The sequence below is a fragment of the Bos javanicus genome, chromosome 19, assembly GCF_032452875.1.
Source record: "Bos javanicus breed banteng chromosome 19, ARS-OSU_banteng_1.0, whole genome shotgun sequence".
NCBI classification, from domain to species: Eukaryota; Metazoa; Chordata; class Mammalia; order Artiodactyla; family Bovidae; genus Bos; species Bos javanicus.
Genome location: NC_083886.1, coordinates 22,715,573 through 22,740,115, shown reverse-complemented (window position 1 = coordinate 22,740,115; position 24,543 = coordinate 22,715,573). Strand labels below are relative to the sequence as shown.

General features: G+C 41.5%; 1 protein-coding gene across 3 annotated transcripts in view; it reads left to right on the top strand.

The window, feature by feature from the left end:
- TMIGD1 (transmembrane and immunoglobulin domain containing 1) overlaps positions 1-24,543 on the top strand; it is a 66,818-nt gene that overhangs the window by 32,198 nt on the left and 10,077 nt on the right. For all 3 annotated transcript variants that reach the window (XM_061390588.1, XM_061390590.1, XM_061390589.1), the window contains 3 exons: positions 17,986-18,092; positions 20,841-20,944; positions 22,094-22,372. In XM_061390588.1, coding sequence (XP_061246572.1) covers positions 20,863-20,944; positions 22,094-22,372 — 361 coding nt within the window. In that variant the 5' untranslated portion in view covers positions 17,986-18,092; positions 20,841-20,862. The remainder of the gene's footprint in view (positions 1-17,985; positions 18,093-20,840; positions 20,945-22,093; positions 22,373-24,543) is intronic.

Here is a 24,543-nt window from a genome sequence, read left to right as displayed (position 1 = left end):
CATCTGTGCATCCTGGAAGCTATTTCCCATCACAAAGGAAGGGAAACGGCTGGTGTGCTATGTACAAATCAACCTTTGACGTATATTTGCTACATATATGAGGGGGAAATGCTCCATGACATTTAATTCTATTTATCACTCCAGATGCATGCTATGGGAAAAGAAATTTTTCATCTATAATACTTATCTTGTGAGAAAATACACGGTGGAGTCGGTACTGATGGAAACCTGGCCGCATGTTTAGCAAAGAAAGGTGTGACGGTAGGAACAAACGGTTGCACTTGAAGGCCAATCTTCTGCTTCATTCCCAGAGAACAATCAGCAGACAACATGCACCCTGACCCTGAATCAGGGATAAAGGGAAGAGTGAAGATTGCAAATATGAGCAGGTCACACCATTGAGTGAATGTCTTCTTAGTGAGGAGGAACAAGATTCTGCTTTTCTAAATGGAGGCATGTTGTCTGTTGAAGGAAGGCCCTCCCACACATTTTTTTAAAATAAAGGAAGGGATTTATAGTATTTCTTCCCGACGACGCTCATAATGCCTGCAGAGATATTTCTCTGTTTTCAAGTGGATTATCTCAGCTCTGTGTTCACATTCTTGCAAGGCCTGAACCTGCCACTTCAAGATGCATATAGCAACAAGTTTTAAAAGTTAAGAATAAACCAGCAGAATTTCTTAAGAAGATCCAAACAAGCTGTATGAATTATTTATTGCCACATAACAAATCACTCCAAAGCTTAGCAGTTTAAAACAATAAGCATTTATGATCTCATAGTTGCTGTGGGGCAAGAACTTGGGAGCAGGTTAGCTGGGCGACTCTGACTCAGGATTGCTCATGAGGTAGTGGTCAAGTTTTTCACTGGAGTAGTAGTCTCAAGGCTTGACTGGGGAAGTATCCATTTCTAAGCTCACTTGGGTGGCTGTTGGCAGGACTCAGTCATCCCTGGCTGTGGAGTGGAGATGGCAGTTCATTCACTGCCACGTGTTCCCTGCCACAACCTGCCCCCTCCCCTCCACAGGGCATCTCACAACAAGGTGGCTGAGAGAAGGCCAACAAGACAGAAGCCAGAGTATTTTTGTAACCTAATCTCAGAAGTGACATCCATCCCTTCTGCCCTAATCGCTTTGTAAGAAATGTGTCAGGGGACTTCCCTGGTGGTCTGGTGGTCCACGGGACTTTGAGCTTCCACTTCTGGGGGGCACAGGTTCAGTCCCTGGTCGGGGAACTAAAGATTCCACGTGTCATGTGTGCATACGTGAGTGCTAAGTGGCTTCAGTCAGGTCCAATTCTTTGTGGCCTCATGAACTGTAGCCCATCAGGCTCCTCTGTCCATGGGATTCTCCAGGCAAGAGAATACTGGAGAATCCCATGGACAAAGGAGCCTGATGGGCTACGGTCCATGGGGTCACAAAAGAGTTGGATGCTGAGGGACTAACACTTCACTTCATGGAGACCAAAAGAGGTTTGAATTAGGGTAGTGAGTCTTTTCTTGATCTGCTCTACCAGGTATGAGAGACTGTTGTTTGCCCTCCAATATCTATTTCCCTCTTTGTCCTTAGTAACAAAATTCCTATTTATTAACTGGGCACATGGCTACCTGGAGTAAGGACAACAGTGATCTGTTTTCCTGCAGTTAGATGTGGTCATGTGACTCTTCTGGTCAATGAAGTATAAGCAGTAGTTGGTACAAGCAAAGTAAAGAGTTGGTGTGAGCAATTTTGAGGAAGCAGCCCTATGGGAAAGCAGTGTACCCTTCTATAGGCTTTTGTGTTGGCTAGAACATGCATGTAATGACTGAAACTCCAGCAGCCAAACTGAACCATGAGGTCACCTTGAGAGTAGAATTCATGAACGATGAAACATGAAAGAAGGACACTCTGAGAGTCCACACCAATCCTGGGATGACTATCTTTGGATTTTGTATGTATGGAAGAGAAATAAATTTGCCTTTTTGTTGGAGTCATGCCTACTTTTTCCTGTTACTCCTAACTGATAATGTGACTTGTATGTTCATGTCCAGATCCTAAACATGTACAATTCACATTTAGTCCTGCTATGACCTGAGCCGCAGTTCAGGTCATAGCACTGAATTGCACAACGTCTCTTAAGTACAGGGCAAAAAGCTTTAGCAAACGTTGCCAGGTTCCCGGTGGTAACAGGTGAGGACCTAGGATGGCTGTGTCTTGACTGGCTGTGTCTAGATTATGGGGGTAATTTATAGCGAGCTTGATGTACCTGTTGAACTGCAGAAGCAGAGCCAGGTTAGGACAGGAACTAGACTTTCTTTTCAAATTGTGTCTTCTCATTCATTTCTTTTCCTTTTGACATGTACACACTGCTTTATTTATTTTTGGCTGTGCTGAGTCTTCCTTGCTGCCCACAAGCTTTCTCAGGTTGTGGAGAGTGGGGACTATTCTTTAGCTGCAGTGCACCGGCTTCTCATTGCTGTGGTTCTCTTGTTGAGGAGCACAGGCTCTCGGCACACGGGCTTCAGTAGTTGTGGCACACAGGCTCAGTTGCTCTGTGTGGCATGTGGGATCTTTCCGGGCCAGGAATCAAACCCATGTCCTTTGCTTTGGCAGGCTGATTCTTATCCACTGGACCACCAGGGAAGCCCAGGGCAAGGACTAATGCTTGGGCTTCTCTTCAGGTCACTGAACGAGCGGGAGACTGTTGGACCCTGAGCACTCCTGCCGTCTGCCATGGGTGCTGCCTGAGTCCAAAGCCTGACAGGTTTACGATCTGTAGGTCAAGTGTCCGTCTGACTCAGATATGCAGAGCCAGCAAAGACCTTTAAGAACAGGGAGTGGGAGCTGCCGGGGACAAGGAAGTACAGATAAAAGCAAATCTGTCTTCTGAAAATAGGCAGGGAAAAGACACAAACAAAAACCCCGTATCAAGCACCAACGTGGACAGTGTTTGTGTTGTGTGGGTCAATGCCAAACAGAGGCCCCTGGGAAACAAAGGCCATGTCTGTTTTCCTTTCACGGCCTCTGCTCTGCGGTATCAATGACCTTCTCTAGTGAAACCCACACCCAGGCTTATGCCAGGGCTATGCTTAGCTCCCACTCTCCTTTTCATGGCATACCAAGAAATAACTTGCCTCAGGGCATGTGTATAGGGTGTTTCTGGAGCATTTTGTGCCAAGGAGAGCAGTGGAGACTCCAAGATGCCCACCAGTTTCTTAGGCTCAAAGTATCCCTATTGTAAAATGCAAGTCCTGCCTTGTGGGAAAAGCAGGAATTCACCTTAAGGAACAGGAAAGTTTCAGAAGTTTTATAACCTGCCATCAAAATTCCGGATTGTGCACATTTTTTGGAATGCTTCTGAACTAAGCAACTTTACTTTGATAAACTTACTCCACTATCTTCAGACTGTTCTATCCGGGTATACACTGGTTCAAGAATGCCTGTAGATAAAAATACATTCCCAGTGCCAATTATTTTAAAATATATTCCCCCAAACAGGCAGAGACACTTTCACTGGTCCAGAAGGAGTCAGTGTGGGAGGCTCAGTGTGGATTGCAAAGTGTTTGGGTCTTCAAGTCAGGCAGATCTTTGAGATCAAGACTCTCATGATGGAGTCCAAAGATATGATCCATAGTTATGGAACAAAAAATGAAGAAGGAGTACACACATTACTTAATTACAAAGATGATCAGCTGAGGAGTTATAAATATTGATAAAACCTTAGCGGGTTGCTATATAACACAGGGAACTCTGCCCGGTGCTCTGTGATGACCTAGAGGAGTGAGATGAGGGGTGAGGGAGGGCCAAGAGGGAAGCGATATACATGTACTTATGGGCTGATACATGTTGCTATATGGCAGAAACCAGCACAACATTGTAAAGCAATTATCCTCCAATTAAAAATAAATTTAAAAATAAACGAATAAAAACTTGCACTCCTAAAAAGAAACTTTAGCAGGAAGCAACTGGGGAGATGAAAAGGAAATGTTAAGTGCACTAAATCCTTCTCTCTCACAACAGGAGGTCAATTAATAAATCAAGAAATGATGGTATACATGCATTGTTGGTGGGAATGTAAATTGGTGCAGCTGCTATGGAAAGCAGTATGAAGGTTCCTTAAAAAACTGAAAATTGAGGGACTTCCTTGGTGGTCCAGTGGTTAAGAGCCTATGTTTCCAATGCAGGGGGTGCCTGTTAGATCCCTGGTCAGGGCTAAGATCCCACATGCCTAGTGGCCAAAAAACCAAAACATAAAACAGAAACAGTATTGTGACAAATTCACTAAAGACCTTAAAAATGGTCCACATTAAAACAAAAATCTTTAAAAAACTAAACACTGAGTTACATGAAAGTGAAAGTGAAGTCGCTCGGTTGTGTCCGACTCTTTGCGACCCAGTGGACTGTAGCCCACCAGGCTCCTCCGTCCATGGGATTCTCCAGGCAAGTACACCAGAGTGGGTTGCCATTTCCTTCTCCAGGGTATCTTCCCGACCCAGGGATCGAACCCAGGTCTCCCGCATTGCAGGCAGACGCTTTAACCTCTGAGCCACCAGGGAAGTCCAAAACTAAAGGTTAAAAATTGAGTTACATACGATCCTGCAATTCCACTTCTGGACATATATCCGGAGAAAACTCTAATTCAAAAAGTTGCGTGCACTTTTTACAACAGCATTTTTTTTATAGCAGCACTATTTACAACAGCCAAGACATGGAAGTAACCTAAACATCCATTAACATGAATGGATGGAAAAAGAAGATGTGGTATATATATGGTTGGGTGGAATATTACTCAGCCATAAAAAAGAATGAAATCATGTCATTTGCAACAATGTGGATGGATCTAGAGATGACCATACTAAATGAAGTAAGTCAGAGAAAGACAAATACATGACATCGCTTATATGTGAAATCTAACATATGATACAAATGAACTTATTTACAAATCAGAAACAGACTCATGGCATAGAAAACAAATTTATGGTTACCAAAGGGAAAGTGGGGAGATAAATCAGGAGTTTGGGATTGGCAGATGCAAGCTACTGTGTATAAAATAAACAATAAGATCCTACTGTTATAGCACATGAAACTATATTCAGTGTCTTGTAATAAACTATAATAGAAAATAATTTTTTAAAAAGAAATGCTGGTATTTTTTGACAAAAATGTATGATATGCTATGATGCACTGTTCTAGGTATTTTATATTCAAATAATATAAAAAATATTTTATACAGATATAAAATATTAAATAAAAAAATCACTGTCTTCATTATTCTATACTAATAAGTCTGTTGGTTAAAGACAGCAACACTACCAAAAGAGACAGCAAAAGTCTGAAAAGAGTTGCTTTGAGGAGTGGATTTACGATATGCATGTACACACACATTCTTGGATATAAAATTTTTTAAATTATCAACAAAATATTCTACTACCTACTAGCTATGTATTCTTGAATAGATTAAACCCCCCAGGTCTCTGTTCTTTTTGTCCAGAAATTTGGAATAATGATGATTTAATTACAGGAATACCTAATATAAAGCAGCCAGGAAAATGTCAGTCCGCTTCCCTCTGTCTCCCATGTAATATTTTGTAGCTCAAGGTCTTCAGGCTGAGAAGTGACATCCATTCTTGGGTCTGGCTGGCCTGAGAAAGCCGCATGAGTTTTCTCTGCCTGCGTCTGTCCATCTGACATAAAGCTTCTCATCTTCAGTTTCTCCATGCACTACAAGAGCAGGCTGTCCGTTGGTGAAAACTGAGCATCTCAAAAGAACACTGGCCACATATTAACATGCTTTTCGCTTGAATGATGCTATGCAGTCATTGATGTCATGTTTACTGCTCACTTAGGGACCGCTTGGGAAAATCTGTTGTCCTGACTGTATTATTGCCTCAGAACTTTCATAGTTGGGCCTCATGATGTAAGGGAGAGAACAATTATGAATTCAAGAGAGGGAGAGAGAGAGATCACTGTCTGGGATCAGGAAGTAATTAGTAGAAAAGCACTAAAGATGTCGGCACAACAGAGCAAGGGGGATCGCTGACGTCTAACCTGCCTGGAATGTGATCCTCTGTGTGTCTACACATCTACACAGACGGCTGTGCCTGCAGGTAGCTTCTGTGATGTGTGAGTGGGTAGGGCGGGGCAGGGGAGGGGGAGAGGAGATTAAGGGTAGGGTGCATGCTCAGTCACTCGGCTGTGTCCAACTTTTTGCAACCCCTAGACTCTAGCCTGACAGGCTCCTCTGGCCATGGAATTTTCCAGGCAAGAATACTGGAGTGGGTTTCCATTTCCTACTCGACGGGATCTTCCCAGTTCAGGGATCAAACCCATGTCTCTTGCATCTTTGGCATTGGCAGGCAGATTCTTTAACCACTGTGCCACCTAGGAAGCCCTCAGGGATAGGGTACAGGTAGTGATGTTCTGGTAAAGAACACCAGTCCTGGAGAGAAGAGCCCTGATTTGTAATGGTTGTTAATTTCACTGGTGTAACTGCTCCCAGTGGGGCCAGTTTCAGGCTACCAAGTTGAAGTCATTGAATGCAGAGTTGAGAAGAAAAGCGCAGTGTCAGCTCTGGTAGTTGGTACTAGCAGTTCCAGCACATTGCTGGCTGCAGGTTTCCAGAACAATCTCTTTCAGAAACAAAAAAAGCTCCTTGCACTCATCTGCTTCTAAAGTTGTGGATATTGCTTTGCCTTTTATTACCAAATCCAATCCGTACATCCCAAACAGAATTGTTCATTCAACCCTTGTTGATTATTTAATCCTTTGTAAAGTTCATGGCTCATCACAACTCACAGAAATTCTGGAACTGGAGTTTTGCTTGGTTGGGTTTTTTTCTCCAAAATCTAACACAATGGTTGGCAAGAGCATTTGTTTATTCAGAAATCAGCCAACAGGATGCTACAGGTCTGTGAGTTCACCTAAAGATTTGGCGAACTTCCACAGATCAAGGAAAGCTCTGAGCAGGCAAGAGGGGGCTCCCTGACTTCAGGTGCCCCCACAGTTACAATTCTTTGGAAATTAGGAGGCTATCTGGTTTTTGGCACGTGTATGAACCTCTTCCTCATCCCACAGGAAACACTCTCTCATTAGTCTCTAGGGAAACGTCCCTTTGAAACTCTGCCCCACCTCCTTCCTCCCTGAAATCTGTATCCGGGAGCCAGACAGCACTAGATCCAAGCCCTATGGAGCCCAAATGTTTATATACTTGGGGCCCTTCTTTAAGGAAAAGAATATAAAGTTACAACTATAAAGCTACTGAGGTCAAGGCCTTTATAGAATGAGCCCGTACAAATGAGGGTCTCTTGCAGAAGCATCCCTAACTTCCAGTAAATATGTCCCTGGAGCCAGACTACACTCAGAAGGAAATTGGATGTTTGCCTGGTGTGGGTGAGGGGTGGAATGCCCTGCATTTTTCCCTTTTGGTTGAAGAGGAAGCTCCAGGCCCCTGTTTCTGCTTAAAACTCTGCCTTCGAGCCTGACACTGGAAGACACTATCCAACTTATTAGGAAACCATTTTATTCTGCATCACTCATGCTGGATCACATGGCTTCTTCCCACTGCTTGATACAGAATACCCCAATTATGCTTGTAACAGGCAGAGATCAGCCCCACTAGTCCAAGGAAATTTCTTCTCTCCCCGGTGGCTCAGATGGTAAAGAACCTGCCTGAAATGCAGGAGACCCAAGTTCGATCCTTGGGTCTGGAAGATCCCCTGGAGAAGAAAATGGCAACCCACTCCAGTATTCTTGCCTGGAAAATCCCATGGACAAAGGAGCCTGGTGGGCTACAGTCCATAGGGTCCCAAAGAGTTAGACACAACTGAGCAATTTCACTTCCACTTTTCTTTCTGTCAACCTCTGGCAAAGTCTAACTTCAGGATCACTGTGGATGAGAAGGGACCTCTAGTGGTCAATCTCAAAGGTCACATCGCTGCTCCCTTCTACCTGTTCTCTGAAAGGTGTTCTGAACCGTCAGCTCTGGGTTGCCAGTCTAAGAAGTGGAGGGAGGAAAATACAAGATGCAGTTCAGTTTAGTTCAGTTGCTCAGTCGTGTCTGACTCTTTGCAACCCCATGGACTGCAGCACACCAGGCCTCCCTGTCCATCACCAACTCCCAGAACTTGCTCAAACTCATGTTCATTGAGTGGATGATGCCATCCAACCATCTCATCCTCTGTCGTCCTGTTTTCCTCCTGCCTTCAATCTTTCCCAGCATCAGGGTCTTTTCTAATGAGTCAGTTCTTCGCATCAGGTGGCCAAAGTATTGGAGTTTCAGCTTCAGCATCAGTTCTTCCAATGAATATTCAGGACTGATTTTCTTTAGGATGGACTGGTTTAATCTCCTTGCTGTCCAAGGGACTCTCAAGAGTCTTTTCCAACACCACAGTTCAAAAGCATCAGTTCTTTGGCACTTAGCTTTCTTTATGGATACATGATAGATGAGAGGCATTGGGGTTCTTTAGTAGCTCAGAAGTGAAGAATCTGCCTGCCAATGCAGGAGACGTGAGTTTGATCCCTGGGTGGGGAAGATCCCCTGGAAGAAGGAAATGGCACCCCACTTCCAGTATTCTTGCCTGGGAAATCCCATGGATAGAGGAGCTACAGTCTAAGGGGTCGCAAAGAGTCAGACACAACTTAGCGACTAAATAACAACAACAAGAGGAATTTGGGGTTTTGATATAAGTAGGTTGTGGAGGATGGGATGGCTGTGCCACTGCATGGCACATAGAAGATGTAGTGGAAGGACTTCCCTGGCGGTCCAGTGGCTAAGACTCTGCTTCCACTGCAGAGGGTGTGGGTTGGTTGAGAAACTAAGATCTTGCATGCTATGGCCAAAAAAAGAAGATGTAGTGGATATTTTTTCTGTATACTTGTACACGTAATCTACCCATCTCCTAGAATGTTTGGACCCAGTGCTGTGCCAGGGAATGAAGGGAGGGCAGGGGCTGAAGGGACGTAGGGCAAGCAGAAATGCAATTTCAGCCCAAAGTCATAGATGTTGTGCATTTTGAAAGCAGAACATAGTCCTATGAAAGAGCACAGTTTAATATTTTATTAAAATCATGACTCTTGAGAAGCTAATTGAAAGAGCAGAGACTGCTTGTCTGCAGAGATCATGCACTCTTAACTGCTCTTAGTCTCTAAATAGGCATAACAGGAGAAGCCCTGCCAGTGTTGGCAGGAGGTATCTGCTGAAGTACTATCTTTAGAGGTGCAGCAGTACCTCTCATGGGATGGAGATCTCTTCTGACTCTGAGGTTCCTTACTGGAAACCCATTTGCCTATAAATACAAGCCACATTTCCCAATACATTCTTTTTCAGTAATAAAGTTGATATTTTGGTAAATAAATAAATAAAAGCAGAGACTATCTCCCCAGAAAAATACCCACATGCACTTTCACACACACACGTTTTTGCCTAAAATTCAGGGACTTAACAAGCACTCTAAAACTCATCCCTAGTGGGTCAAGAAGCCAAGTTGGGAATTCCCTGGTGGTCCAGTGGTCCACTCTGCACTTTCACTGCTGAGTCTGGGGTTCCATCCCTGGTCAGGAAATTAAGATCCCATAAGCCACGCAACACAGCCAAAAAACACCCCAAACAAAACAAAAAAGCAAAGAAGCAGTGTAAAGAAACTCTGAAGCAAGACACTGGGAAAAGGAACCTTGTGGCAGCGAGGAATCCTGAGTGGATTCTAACCCCGTGTCACTTTGGACAAGTCGCTTTATGTCTCTGAACTTCACTTCCTCACCTATTAAAAAACAGGAGGATTAGCCAGAAATCGAGTTGCCCAATTAAAGACAGAATACCTAATTAAATCTGAATTTCAGATACACATGATTTTTTTTTAGTGTAAGCATATTCCAAACATTGGCTTTGTCATAAATTAACAGATGGCAGTTGCACAAGACATACTTATACTAAAAAATTATTTGTTACTTACCTGAAATTCAAATGCAGTAGCTGTCTTGGATCTTTATTTGCTAAATGTGGCAACCCAGGCAGCCTTTCAGGTCTTAATTTAAGGTCTAAGATTCTCTGTGGTGAAGGAATGTAATAAAGGATGAGAAGTTAGAGGATCACTAATCACTGTTTAGAAGCTGGAAATTCTGAAGTTCCATGACCCGTTTTAAGCAGTTTGGTAAATACTGTGTCGAATTCTGGATGAAAAAGCACCACGTTGGGTCCCTGAGTGGCTCAAAGAACCACTCTATCATTGCAAGGCTGTGACGACTAGATTTCTCATTTTTCTGTTACATTAAAGCCCTCAGTGGTATTCGCAGCGACCTGGCCTGACCCTGCTGACCTGTGACCCTCCTGCCATTTGCTGAGCTGCTGCCTCTGTTGCATCAAGCTTGGTGACAGCAGATGCGGATGCAGCTCGAAGGCCTTTGGGGATGGGATGGTCAGCACCCAGCTGCGCTGCATCTCATCTTCCCTCCTGGTTGTTTTCCTCCCTGTTCTCCATCCCCACATGACAGGAAGTACTGAGAGGTCTGTGCCCCGGCAGGGTCAGTTTCCCCCAGGGCAGCCCTGTGTACACATTCTCTTCTGGGCCAGAGCACTCAATTCATCTCCAAGTGAGCACCCTGCCCATTTTTCCCCTTCTCCTCCCCTCCTTCCTTGCTCCTTCCTCCCATCTTTTCTTCCTTCCCTCCTTCCTTCTTTAACTACTGTTTCTTTTTTTCCTTTAAAAAAATTTTTTTAAAATTTTTAATTGGAGGATAATGACTTACAATATTGAGACAGTTTCTGCCACGCATCAACACGAATTAGCCATAGGTACGCATATGTCCCCTCCCTCTTGAACCTCCTTCCCACTACTTTTTTTTTTTTTTTACTTTTTGGTCACGCTGTATGGCATGTAGAATCTTAGTTCCCCAACCAGGGATTGAACCCACATCCCTTGCACTGGGAGCATGGAGTCTTAGCCACAGGACCACCAGGGAATTCACACTACTGTTTCTTGAGTACCCACCAAGCACTAAGCACTGTTGCTGCTGCTGCTGCTGCTGCTGCTAAGTTGCTTCAGTCGTGTCCGACTCTGTGCGACCCCATAGACGGCAGCCCACCAGGCTCCCCCGTCCCTGGGATTCTCCAGGCAAGAACACTGGAGTGGGTTGCCATTTCTTTCTCCAATGCATGAAAGTAAAAAGTGAAAATGAAGTCGCTCTGTCGTGCATGACTCTTAGCAACCCCATGGACTGCAGCCTTCCAGGCTCCTCCGTCCATGGGATTTTCCAGGCAAAAGTACTGGAGTGGGGTGCCATTGCCTTCTCCACTAAGCACTGTACTAGGCACTTATCCTGAGCTAAGGCACTCCCACCTTCATCACCCTCATCGATGCTTAGTCTCAAAGGCCATGGTTCTCAAAATGAGACCCCTGAACCGCGGTGTCAGTCACCCTGGAGCTTGTTAAGTATGAGATTCCTGATGAAGGAAAGGTGGCCGGAGACTCCCCAGGTGCTTTTCGGAGCTCACTTAGCTTAGACCCCCATGGCTGCCCGATCTTGGACACCCTCCTCTGCCCGGAGTACGGAAGTCTGATGTGGAGTGAGTTGTTTCTACTCCTGGAAATTTCCACATTCGAGGTTGCCTGTCTTTTCTCCCTCTGGGCCTGAGCTACTTGCAGAGGACATGGAATACTGGACTCTGTTAATAGTCCAACCAGCTGAACTACTTAGGCTTAATGGTTAACTATTAAGCTTAACTTCTAAGGGCTGAATGATTTCTTCTTGCTTGTCAGTCCTAGGAAAGAAAGAGGAATGTTCCAGGGACAATGTACATAGCCCTGGGCAAATTATATCACTTCTTTGACTCTCCAGAAGGGGTGCCATGATACCATTTTTTAATCTGAAAAAGCACCCTAACTGGTTTCTGACCATAGTTACCTTTCCCGTCTAGAATGGAAGAGCCTAGAAGATCAGGAGCTTCTTTGTATCATCCAGGGTACCCATCTAATGCTGTGCAGTTAAGGGGGTACCATTCATTTTATAGACATCATTGATTTGTAGTTATTAAAACAGTTCTCCACAGTGGCAGTTGAGTGACTTGAAAGCCAAGTCTTACTAAATCGTAACAAAGAAACCCATCTTGGTTTGGATGGGACAGGCATCCCCAAGGCTTAGAGTACTCAGCATATAGTGGACACTCAGTAAAGTCTGCAAAATACTTTCCTTCAACATTTCAGTTATGAAACTCTGAGGGACTTCCCTGGTGGTCCAGTGGTTAAGACTCTGCCTTCCACTGCAGGGGATGTGGGTTCAATGCCTGGTTGGGGAACTAGGATCCCACATGCCACAGGGCAACTAAGCCCACGAGCACACACACAAATAAATATTGAGAAAAAAGAAAATGTTAAACATACAGAAGAGTTGAAAGGAAGAATAGTACAATGAAGATCTATATACCCCAACCTGGACTCTAGATTCAATAAATGTTAACATTTTGCTGTATTTGTTGTGTGTGTGTGTCTTTATTTATTTTTGCTGAATCATTTGAAAATTAGCTGCAGTCATCATGACACTTAACTCATAAATATTTCAGCAGACATCTCTTAAGAAAGAGGACAGTCTCCTATATAACCACCATAGCGTTATCACATCCAAGAGTAAATTAACCATTATTTCCCAATGTCATCTAATACCCAGTTCTAGAGGTTAATGTTATTACCTTTCTCACATCCCTTTGGCCTGCCTAGAGGTCACCTGCAAACAGTTCCCATATGGCCAGTGACTTTCTGTCTGCCTGGACATTCACAACCAGACCAGGAGAGTGCACTGTACCTTTACAGAGTGGGTTGGAAGCGCTGGAGAGCCAACACCAAGAATGCCCCTTAACCAATGATGGAGTAAAGTTGGTGGATAAATACTCAAGCTTCCTCTCCTTCAGTTCAGCTCAGTTCAGTCGCTCAGTCGTGTCCGACTCTTTGCAACCCATGAATTGCAGCACGCCAGGTCTCCCTGTCCATCACCAACTCCCAGAATTCACCCAAACTCACGTCCATCGAGTCAGTGATACCATCCAGCCATCTCATCCTCTGTCGTCCCCTTCTCCTCCTGCCCCCAATCCCTCCCAGCATCAGGGTCTTTTCCAATGACTCAACTCTTCGCATGAGGTGGCCAAAGTATTGGAGTTTCAGCTTCAACATCAGTCCTTCCAATGAACACCCAGGACTGGTCTCCTTTAGGATGGACTGGTTGGATCTCCTTGCAGTCCAAGAGACTCGAAAGAGTCTTCTCCAGCACCACAGTTCAAAAGCATCAATTCTTTGGTGCTCAGCTTTCTTCATAGTCCAACTCTCACATCCATGCATGACCACTGGAAAAACCATAGCCTTGACTAGACGGACCTTTGTTGGCAAAGTAATGTCTCTACTTTTTAATATGCTATCTAGGTTGGTCATAATTTTCCTTCCAGGGAGTAAGTGTCTTTTAATATCATGGCTGCAATCACCATATGCGGTGATTTTGGAGCCCTAAAAAACAGTCTGACACTGTTTGTACTGTTTCCCCATCTATTTCCCATGAAGTGATGGGACCAGATACCATGATCTTAGTTTTCTGAATGTTGAGCTTTAAGCCAACTTTTTCACTCTCCTCTTTCACTTTCATCAAGAGGCTTTTTAGTTCCTCTTCACTTTCTGCCATAAAGGTGGTGTCATCTGCATATCTGAGGTGATCGATATTTCTCTCAGCAATCTTGATTCCAGCTTGTGCTTCTTCCAGCCCAGCGTTTCTCATGATGTACTCTGAGAGGATTCTGAGGTGTGTTCCCTAGAGCTTGTCATAGGGTCCGTAGCAAGAGTTGACCACAGTAACCTGTTCATTAACACATCCTTTATTTGTTTTCTTTCCTTTCTCATCTCACTTCCATTCTGTGCTTCCTAAGATCACCTTGAAGTAAACTAATTGCATGCAAAGTTTTATCTTCAGTTCTGCTTTGGAGGGACCCAGAACCAAGACATCAATTCTCTGTTAAGTTCTAAATGATAATAGTAAAACCCAGTGCCCTCAGATCCATACAGAAACAAACTCAACACCTGCTTCAAGACTTCCCTCGTGGTCCAGTGAGTAACGACTCAATGCTCCCAATGCAGGAGGCCCAGGTTCTCTCCCTGGTCAGGGAACTAGATCCAACATGCCACAACTCAAGATCTCGCATGCTGCAGCTAAGACCTGGCACAGCTAAATAAATAAACATATAAAACCTGCTTAGACAGTGCTTGCAACCCAGCCAACAGGAAACGCTCTTAGTTGTGATTCTTACTGAAACAATGCTACAGCGTGGCTGTGTTTATCACACCTTGCCCAGACTATGTAATAATAATAGTAGCTACTGCTTAATAAGAGCTTATTGTGGAGCTGCTTCGAATGCTTTGTCTCATGTAATCCTCAAATGACCCTGTAGGGAGGACACTATTATTAATCACATCATATTGACAAAGAACCTAAGGCCCATAGAAGTAAAATAACTTTATGAAGTCACACAGCTAGCAAGCAGCAGGTCTCTGATGTTCTTAACCAATGTTTTAAAAATGTACAGGGAACCATAAATATTTTTTTATTCTATTCTTGCATGAATGGAAACAATAGTACTTGCCAGATAAAATTCATGTTGGAACAACACCATAAATGAGTTTTTTGTTGTTGTTTTTTTAATTTTGTGGCCATGCTGGGTCTTCATTGCTGCACTGGATTTTCTCTAGTTGTGGCAAGTGGAGGCTACTTTTTAGTTGCAGTGTTCAGGCTTCTCTTTGCAGTGGCTTCTTTTGTTACGGAGCACAGGTTCTAGGGCATGGGGCTTCAGTAGTTGTGGCGAATGGGCTTAGCTGCTCTGGAGCGTGTGGGATCCTCCCTGAGCAGGGATTGAACCCATGCCTCCTGCACTGGCAGGTGGATTCTTTACCACTGAGCCATCAAGGAAGCCCCCTAAATATGTGTATTTTTTAAAACTTTATTTTATCGAAGTGTAGTTGATTTACAATGTTGTATTAATTTCTGCTGTACAGAAAAGTGATTCAGTTATAGATAAAAAATACATTCTTTTTCATACTCTTTTCCATTATGGTTTATCACAGGATTTTGAATATAGCTCCCTGTACTATACAGTGGGACCTTGTTCCTTATACATAATAGTTTGCATCTGCTAATCCCAAACCCCCAATCCAGCCTCCCCCCCACCCTTGGCAGCCACAAGCTTGTTCTCTGTGAGTTTTTTTCTGTTTTGCAGATAAGTTCATCTGCATCATATTTTAGATTCTGCATTTAAGTGAGATCAGAAACATACATATTTTTTCATAAATATGTGAATTTTATTATAAACACATAAACATGAATTTCATTAATTATATAATAAAATTATAAAAATGCATAATTGCTTGCTTTTATGTCAAATTTTATAATACATGACAATAAAATTAGACGTTTAATTTTAATTATTATTTATGTAGGTACTAACAGAAGAAAAAGTACAACTATATTAAATTTTAAAATCATTTTTGTTTTAAACTTTCTGAAATGAATTCTTGACTTTATTATCACCCTGATTAGTTTCCATATGTGAATCAAACAGAAATGAAATGAGAAAGCCTTAAGTTTGCTAGATAACTTACAGAAATTGTTATATAAGTGTCACAGTACAATGTAGCCATTTAATTTTCTAAATTCAGATACTATTACACAATATATTTGAGCCAAATAACTGAAATTGTTCCTTTGTATTCTTCTAGTTCAGATTTCATAATATCAGAGATTGTTATAAATCAGAGATAACATGTTTAGAATAAAATATTGGTTAATATGAAAAAGGAAAGCAATTATATAATGTGTGATAGTTAGTAAAGATAAAAACTATTTGCAGATTCTAAAAGCAGTATTTGGTGCTGATTACCTCTTTGTTAGAGGTAAATCTGAAGTTTGGGGGGTTAGGTCTGACATAAAGGGGAATTAAAGAAAATGACCAAAAAAAAACAATCTATATATTTCCCATTTTATTCTTCTGTCCTTTATGAGCTTTCCCTTACACATATTTTATTAAATACACAAAGTGTCTTTATTTTTTTTAACTTTCTCAGTTGAACATCATACCTTATCTAACACAACATTTTTAAATTACAGTTTTATAATTTTTAACATACTAAATACAATGTTCTTAAGTACCATACACTGATTTTCTCCTTTATGATATCTGTGGGTTTTATTGTTTCAGTGGACCAGGCATGAGTGAATTCCATCTACATTTTTTACTGGTGTAAAATACCGATGTAGTTTATTTTAATCAATGTAGCCCTCAGTCATTTCAGGTTCTTAAGGGAAGGGAATGGAGATCTCTAGAGAAGAAGAAAACTGAAAAGTGTGAATCACCTACATTTCTCATTTACCCATGCTAATTAAGACCAAGCATTTGAAAGTTACCATCTGAAGGAAAATTAAGCCAATAAACCACTGATGAAGATAATAGTCAATATTCTAACAGGAGGCAAAAGTCTTCACCAGCCCTTCTTATTCCTACCGTGGAGGCAATTTCCATACTCTTTCTGAGCACTAAGAACTCAAACGAGTGTCATGCCAGTTCTGGTGGTTCTAACTGTAACTTTTATTTAAATCCTGATTTGCTGCCCCACAGCTTGATTTCTGATTGGCTGGACCTGATGGCTTTCAGACCTGATCAGATTTTATCTTTTAGCCCTTGGAAACTTGCATGGATGAACATTCTCTGAGTTTAGAGGGAAATCCTCCTAAGATCTAGCTTTCCATGCCAACTGGAACATAAGAACCACTAGAGGTTCTTTAGGAAAGGGATTAATTTGGGAGTATTAATTACCAAATAATTATAGCCTATGTATAAGTTAGTCATGAAGATGTATTTCTAGATTTAAAGCTGTTTCTCAGATGAATACATTTCTTTTTAATTTTAGCATATGCGGCATTTCGTCTTTTATTGTTTTTCTCTATGCCTGCAGCCAGCTAGTATGACTAGCATAAAAGACATATTACAGTAAAAATGCCTTTGCTAATCGAAATTGAGCAAGTTGCTTTACCTGTTTCTTGCAAAATCTTTCCTTGTTTTGGGGAGGGGAGATTTCAATAGTTAAATGAGATAAACAGATTATCTCATAAAAAACCTGGAGTCTTTTAGACATAAATGTTGTACTTACTATTTATCTAAATATTTAAACACCTTTTGTCTTCCAGTCAACAATGAACTAGCTTGCACAGAATAAAATTAAATTTAAATTGCTATTTTATGTGTGGCCCTGTTCATGCTTTTAAATGATCTGCAGACTGAGTTCATGATCCTTGCTCTGGGTTCTCCATCACCAGCATATATGTCCATTCAGCCTTGCTGGTTTCCAGCTCAAACGCCTTTGGAAAAATATTATTAACCCTACTCAATAAGGACAATAAAGCAACAATATCTAAGATTCCACTAAAACTAAACCATCTTAAACTGCCCTCAATGTAAGCAAAAAGAGATAATACTGCTATGAATCTCTCCAGAGACAGAAGTGGATATTTTAGGATGATTTTTTTTTATACAGCAAAAATTTGATTTTTATTCACTTAATATTTTTATACTAGGCTTCCCTGGTAGCTCAGATGGTAAAGTGTCTGCCTGCAATGCGGGAGACCTGGGTTCAATCCCTGGGTCGGGAAGATCCCCTGGAGAAGGAAATGGCAACCCACTCCAGTACTCTAGCCTGGAAAATTCCATGGGCAGAGGAGCCTTGCAAGCTACAGTCCACGGGGTTGCAAAGAGTCAGACACAACTGAATGACTTCACTTCACTTCATTTAATATTTTTATAATAAACTTTTAAAAATAAAACTTCAAGAAATTTGACTGTAATACTACCACATCAGAGATGTTCAAATAGCCTTCAGGAAAGCTGTTTTTCCTAATCAATCATTATGATCATCTGTCAATGGAAATAACTGAATATTTATCCAGTTATTATAGAAACATACATATTTTTAACCAATTAAAAAATGTTATCTTCAAACAGCTAATTCTTGAAAGTGCAAAGCAAGGATTCCCAGTTGAGAGCCTCAGAGGGATAAGACTTTCCTGGCCATAGCTGCCTCAGTATGGCTTGTACTTGCGTTGCCAATGGTAAGTAATATTTTTCCAGCATTATTTAAGTTGTGTGGAATCTTCAAATGTTTTAGCTACCATGAAAATGAAACCTCCCTTTGGACTTGCTCCATTATAATTCTGAAGTTGTCGATTATCAAGTGCAGCCACCTAACTCTGAGCATGACAGCATCAATGAGATGTGCTACACATTTTTGCACAAGGTCAGGCTTTCTTGGAACAATTACATCCCTGTTAGTAATATCTGGCCCCACCCAGTAATGTAAGTACACAGAAGAACTTAGATCTCAAAAAGATGCCTTTCCCAATTACTGTCTTCTCTAAGAACCCACAAAGAGAAACAGACTTTGAACCCAATGTATCTGACTTACTGGACCCTACTGTCATAAAGTGTTCATATTCAAGTATTATAAACATGGCAACAGGAAAAGAGGTCAGGGTTCCCAGATGGAGGAACGACTGGCCACGGAAGTCAGTTTTTCAGAGCTCAGCAATTAAGTGGTAAGACTTTGCCTTGTATAGAAAGTAGAGTGTCATGAAAATTAAAATTAAAAACAAGTCAAGTGGGGGAAATTCATTTTGAAAAGTTGCTGTCTTAATGGGGCAGGAGGGAGAGGGAGACAGCCGTCTTCTTCCTTAAAAGGGTAGGGTGAGGTCTTCCCAGAAGCCCACACTCTCAGTTTTTATTAAGTACCTATAGTGGGTAGTGCTTGAGAAAACTCTGTTAATTACCAGACTCTGAGATCATCACTGTTAAGAGTGCCGTGATAGAAATCTTACTGGAAATTTTTTTAAATGACAAAAGAATCAATATTAGTTCCAATATCATCTTACCGAAAGATTGATGCAAGCTTGCCAGCTTGAACCTGGCAGGAACGAAACTTGCTCCTGTCAGGACAGGCCTGGGATGGGGAGGAGCAGACCCAGTCCCCAAGTGTCATAGGTGCGTTCCAGCTCTTGCAGGTTAATATTTGTGCAAGGAGAACAAAACTCCAAGCTGCTAAGGCCCATGGAGGGGCTAGGGACCAGAAAGGATGAACAGTGGCCTCTCTCTATTTTCGTTTTTTGGCCACACAGCATGTGGGATCATAGGTCCCCAACCAGGAATTTAACCTGTAGGGCCCCCCCCAACCGACCCCAACCGCATTGGAAGCACAGGGTCTTAACCACTGGGCAGCCAGGGAAGACCCAACAGCAATTCCTTTGATTAAAAAAAATTTTTTTTTTTAATTTGAGGATAAATGCTTCAAAATGTTGTGTTGGTTTCTGCCATACAACAACATGAATCAGCCATCAGTATACACATGTCCCCTTGCCTTTGAACCTCCCTCCCACTCCTCATCCATCCCACCCTTGTGGCTTGTCACAGAGCATTGGGTTGAGCTCCCTGTGTTATGCAACAACTTCCCACTAGCTATCTATTTTACATATGGTGATGTATATGTTTCAATGCTACTCTCTCAATTTGTCCCACCCTTTCCTCTGCCTTAAAGGAAGAATATATTCACATTGGCAGCAGATTGGTTAAGAACATTGCCTTAGGAGTCCTGGGTTAGAATCCTGACCCTAATACTTACAGATGATATAATTTTACCAAATGTCAAGTTATATAATCTCTCCAGACCTTTAGAAATGACCTCAAAAAGGTTGTCAGGGGCTTAACTGAGATTGAAATACTGAAATAAATGTATGTAAAGTGTTCAGCACAATGTCTGTTGCTTAGAAAACATTCCATGTGTGTTGCTACTGTATTTTTAGTGGTCCTCTTGAAAGGAAGTGATAAATACGTCTTTCTCCCAGATGGAAGCAGGGAGTATCTTTAGGCGAGGATGACAGCAGCAAAAACACAGAAGGGAGAAAAGAGAACTTCGTTACTTATTATTTTTAGCCTATACTGGGTCAAGAGGGAGGGATGGGAAGACGGAGTGGAAGGAAGCAGGAAAACCGATGAATGTGGTTTAAGACCAGAAGCTGTGTCAGAATTTAGTCTTTCCTAAGGCACAAACCGTTTGAATCTATGGGATCTGGAAGTCTCAAAAGCCCTGTATTAGCAGAGAGCAACTTTACCAAGAACGAGTCAAGAAAGCCTTTCAAGATCAGAATGACTTTGTGTAGTAGGGCCTATCTGAGAAGAAAGTAAATTTCATTTTTCTTTGTGTTAAAATGACATTCTAACAGGAGAGGGTGAGATGTATGGAACGAGTAACATGGAAACTTACGTTACCCTATGTAAAATAGATAGTCAATGGGAATTTGCTGTATGGCTCAGGAAACTCAAACAGGGGCTCTGTATCAATCAAAAGGGGTGGGGTGAGGAGGCAGATGGGAGGGGGATTCAAAAGGGAGGGGATATGTGTATACCTATTGCTGATTCATGTTGAGGTTTGACAGAAACCAACAAAATTCTGTAAAGCAATTATCCTTCAATAAAAAAATAAATAATTTTTTTTTAAAAACCAGTCTATCTAGGGAAGACTAGTTTTTCCTTCCCCAGGGCTTGCTCTGTAGCTGCCCTCTATCCCATAGTCTATTTCCTTGTGGTTTCCTTTTTTTGCTGTCTTAAAAAAAAAACCCTGAATACTAGAAGTACTTTGAACTTAGTAGTCAGAACAGGATTGTTTAATTAAAAACTAGAAATAGTACCGTTATAACTGGAATGACTCATCTGGGACTTTTTATTTTAAATATATAATAGACAAGAGGAAGGTTCATAAGCTCAGTGTAGACCAAAGTGCAGAACCAACTGCTCCCTTTTTCCCCTGGCAGATCAGACGTAAATTCATTAAAGATGGCACAGAAGACCAGCGGCCTGATACAAAGATGCAGATTTCTTCTCTTAATGATTCTATTTCTGCCACATGTGATGACAAGTAAGTTAATATTCTTTGGGGCCTCTACTTAAATAAAGAAAATTTCAGTTTATAAAATGATCAAGGGAATTGGGAAAAGAGAAAATCCAAACTGGAAGGATTACACAGATGGTATGGTTCAGAGTAGAGAAGTCAGATAAAATAGTGAAAAATTAAATGGAAAACTGTTTTCATGGTTCTAACACTAGAAGACTGGGTGAAATATTTTCTTCTCTTCAGAGCCACAGCCAGAATTTTCCTACATTTTAGCGTATTTCATTACTAATTATATTTGGGCTTCCTGGGTGGCTCAGCTGGTAAGAATCCACCTGCAAGGTGGGAGACCTGGATTCGATCCCTGGTTTGGGAAGATCCCCTGGAGAAGCGAACAACTACCCACTCCAGTATTCTGGTCTGGAGAAACCCATGGACTGTATGCTCCATGGGGTCGCAAAGAGTAGGACACGATTGAGTGGCTTTCACTTTCTTTCACTAATCTTATTTAAAATAAATCTCTGCTGTTTATTTGAGCACACCACTTACATGAAAATCTTTTCTGCATTTGTTCCCCACCCCATCCTGAAAGAAATCTTTTCCTTCCTGATTTAAAAAGTAATAAGCAGTTATTGTAACATAAGTTAGGAAATATAGAAAAGAATAAAGAAAAATAAAATCCCATCAGTAAGAGATAACTACTCAATGTTTTGATGTGTATTCTTCCAGGTTTTATATATATGAAAGAAAGAGAGAGAGAGAGAGTGTGTGTATGTATAAATGGGACAATTCCATACATATTGTTCTCTAACCCAGTGGTTCTCAAACTACACTGCATATTAGAATCACCTGGAGACTTTTTAAACCCCCCCCCCCCCCCCCAATGCCCAGGTTACACTAATACTAATTAATCAGAATGTCTAGGGCTGGGAGCTAGGTAGATGATTCCCACGTGCAGCAACATTTGGTAACCATCATTTCAACCTTTTATTTTTTTTAAATTATAGTTCATTATCAATTTTTTTCCTTGTAAAATCACATAAATCAATATGGCTGTTTGTAATTATTGCAGAGCATTTCATTGTACCGATGTAACAGAATTTATTTAGCCAGTTCTCTAATGATAGCCATTTAGATTGTTCACTCTATCTTAATAGTCTCTTCCTGCACTCCCAGATTCTGTTTTAAGTGTGAATGGTAAAACTGAAAACTATATTCTGGACACTGAGCCTGGCCTCCAAGAATCGCTGAAATGTGCTGTTCAAAACCACATCCGAGATGAAGAACTTCTCTGGTACCGCGAAGATGGGAGAGTGGATTTGAAGTCTGGAAACAAAATCAACTCCAGCTCTGTCTGTGTCTCGGGCATCAGTGAAGATGACAACGGCATCACCTTTACCTGCAAGCTGCAGAGGAATCAGTCGGTGTCCATCTCAGTGGTGCTGAACGTCACTTGTGAGTGAGGGGAAAGAGACGGCTATCAGTCTGTGTGGTCTGTACTACACTAAGTAGTAGATGAAACTGCTGTCTAAAGAGGATGTGTGTGTGTGTGTAAATATATTGGCTGCACTGGGTCTTCATTGTAGTGCATGGGCTTTCTCTAGCTGCAGTGCATGCATTTTAGAGTTTGGGCTCAGTAACTGCAGGCGCATGGGCTTAGTTTCCCCATGGCATGTGAGATCTTTGTTCCCTGATCAGGAATCAAACCCGAGTCCTCTACATCAGGAGGTGTATTCTCAACTGCTCGACCACCAGGGAAGACCTTAAGAGCATGCGTATTTTAACATTTGCCAAACTGCCCTATTTATGACCCCAAAACAACGCGGAAGAATACCTATTCCCCATACTGTCACGAGCCTGAGCATCCTCAAAATCTAAGAATCTGCCAGCCTGATTTGAAATTTTACTTTCATATTCTAAATTAAAAATGAGGGTGTTCACCTTTTCACGAAAGCATTAGCTTTTCATGTCTCTTTCCTATGAAATGCCTGTTAATGTACTCTACCCATGTTTCTATTTGGTTATTTGCCTTTTTCTTATTGATTTGTTTAAGGGCTTTGTACCGGATTGGCCAAAAGTGTCATTTGGATTTTTTGGTAAGATGTTGGCAAAACATTTTGGCCAATCCAATACATTAAGGAAATTAGCCATTTTTGTTTTGAATTACAATTCAAGTATTTCTTCTGTTTATTTTGGGCATTTTAAAAGACTTTTTTTGCTATATTGAAATTTTAAATGTTTACATATTTAAAATTACCAATCTTTTCCTTTGTGGTTTCTAGTGTTTGTGTTCTACTTAGAAAAATACCCGTTGGGGATCTTTTAGCATCACCTTAAACTCTCAGAGGTGAAACTTGTTGATGGTTGGGTTACAGGTATTGGTAACCCATTGGTGGAACTATCTGAAGTTGGGTCCTTTGAATACGTTCATGGAGATGAGCATTTAGGTGGTTTGGGTGGAAAACCGGATCTATGTGAGGCAGGTGTGGCTGATGTGGTGAGGGGTGATGTGAGTAAGGGTAATAATATGGCATGGTCTGGTAGGAAAAGCTCTGGACTTGGAACCTGGTAATAAAAAGTCAAAGCTACTTGATCCCATGAGCTCAGCAAACTTTTCTGTGAAAAATTGATGCCATTGCTCCTGAGGTAAAAGGGTGGAGAAAATGACAAGGAATTCAGGCCCGGAATCTGCTGGCATCCTGAAGCTTTCAGAATGAATCACTTACATGTTCCTGAGCAAAGGAGCTTTTATTTTCTATGAATATAGGAAATAAACTCTGATTTTTTTTTCACCACATAGGATCTTAGTTTCCTGGCCAGGGATCAAACCTGTTCCCTCTGTATTGGGAGCACAGTCTTAACCATTGGACTACTAGGGAAGTCCCAATAAAACGTGATTTTTAATAAGCTATCCCTTGACTACTTTGTTAGAATCCAAGACTATCAGGGTTACCTTGGAGGTTTTGAAATCCTTATAAAATGACAGATGAGGAAACTGAGGCCCAGAATGAGAGCCCTAATGATCACATCTGGGGCTGAGAACAGAACACAAAATCCCCAGTCTCCTAATCCAGTGCTCTTCCCATTGTACCTTCTTAATAGAGACACAGTAGAAATGCTGATAATATGATCCAGTGGCTTAAAGAAATGATTTTCAGTTTTCCAGCCTGATTCTGTATTTAATATTATCTTTATAATAATGTCTTAAATATCACTGTTGCACATATATAAAAAAATTGGTCAGTGATTCATAGTGACAATAGCTGACATACATTCATCAATCAATAAATCAAAATGAGGTCATAAAGTGGCAAGAATATCATGTACAATCTTGAGGAAGTATTATGGATTATTGTTCTAAATGGCAGCTGAGAACTAAATGGAAGCTTCATAATACACTATTTGGTGGAGGATGTTCAGAAGCTTCTTTTATATGTTATTGCTGAAAGTATAAATTGAAACCACCTCTTTTGCAATATCCATCAAAATTTAAAGTGCACCTGCCCTAACACCCAGCATATCTGCTTTGAGATGTTAGTTAACCCTGGAGAAATACATGCACATATGCACAAAAAGACATAGACAAGGATGATTACTGAGGCATTGTTTAGCATTTTAAAAATGAG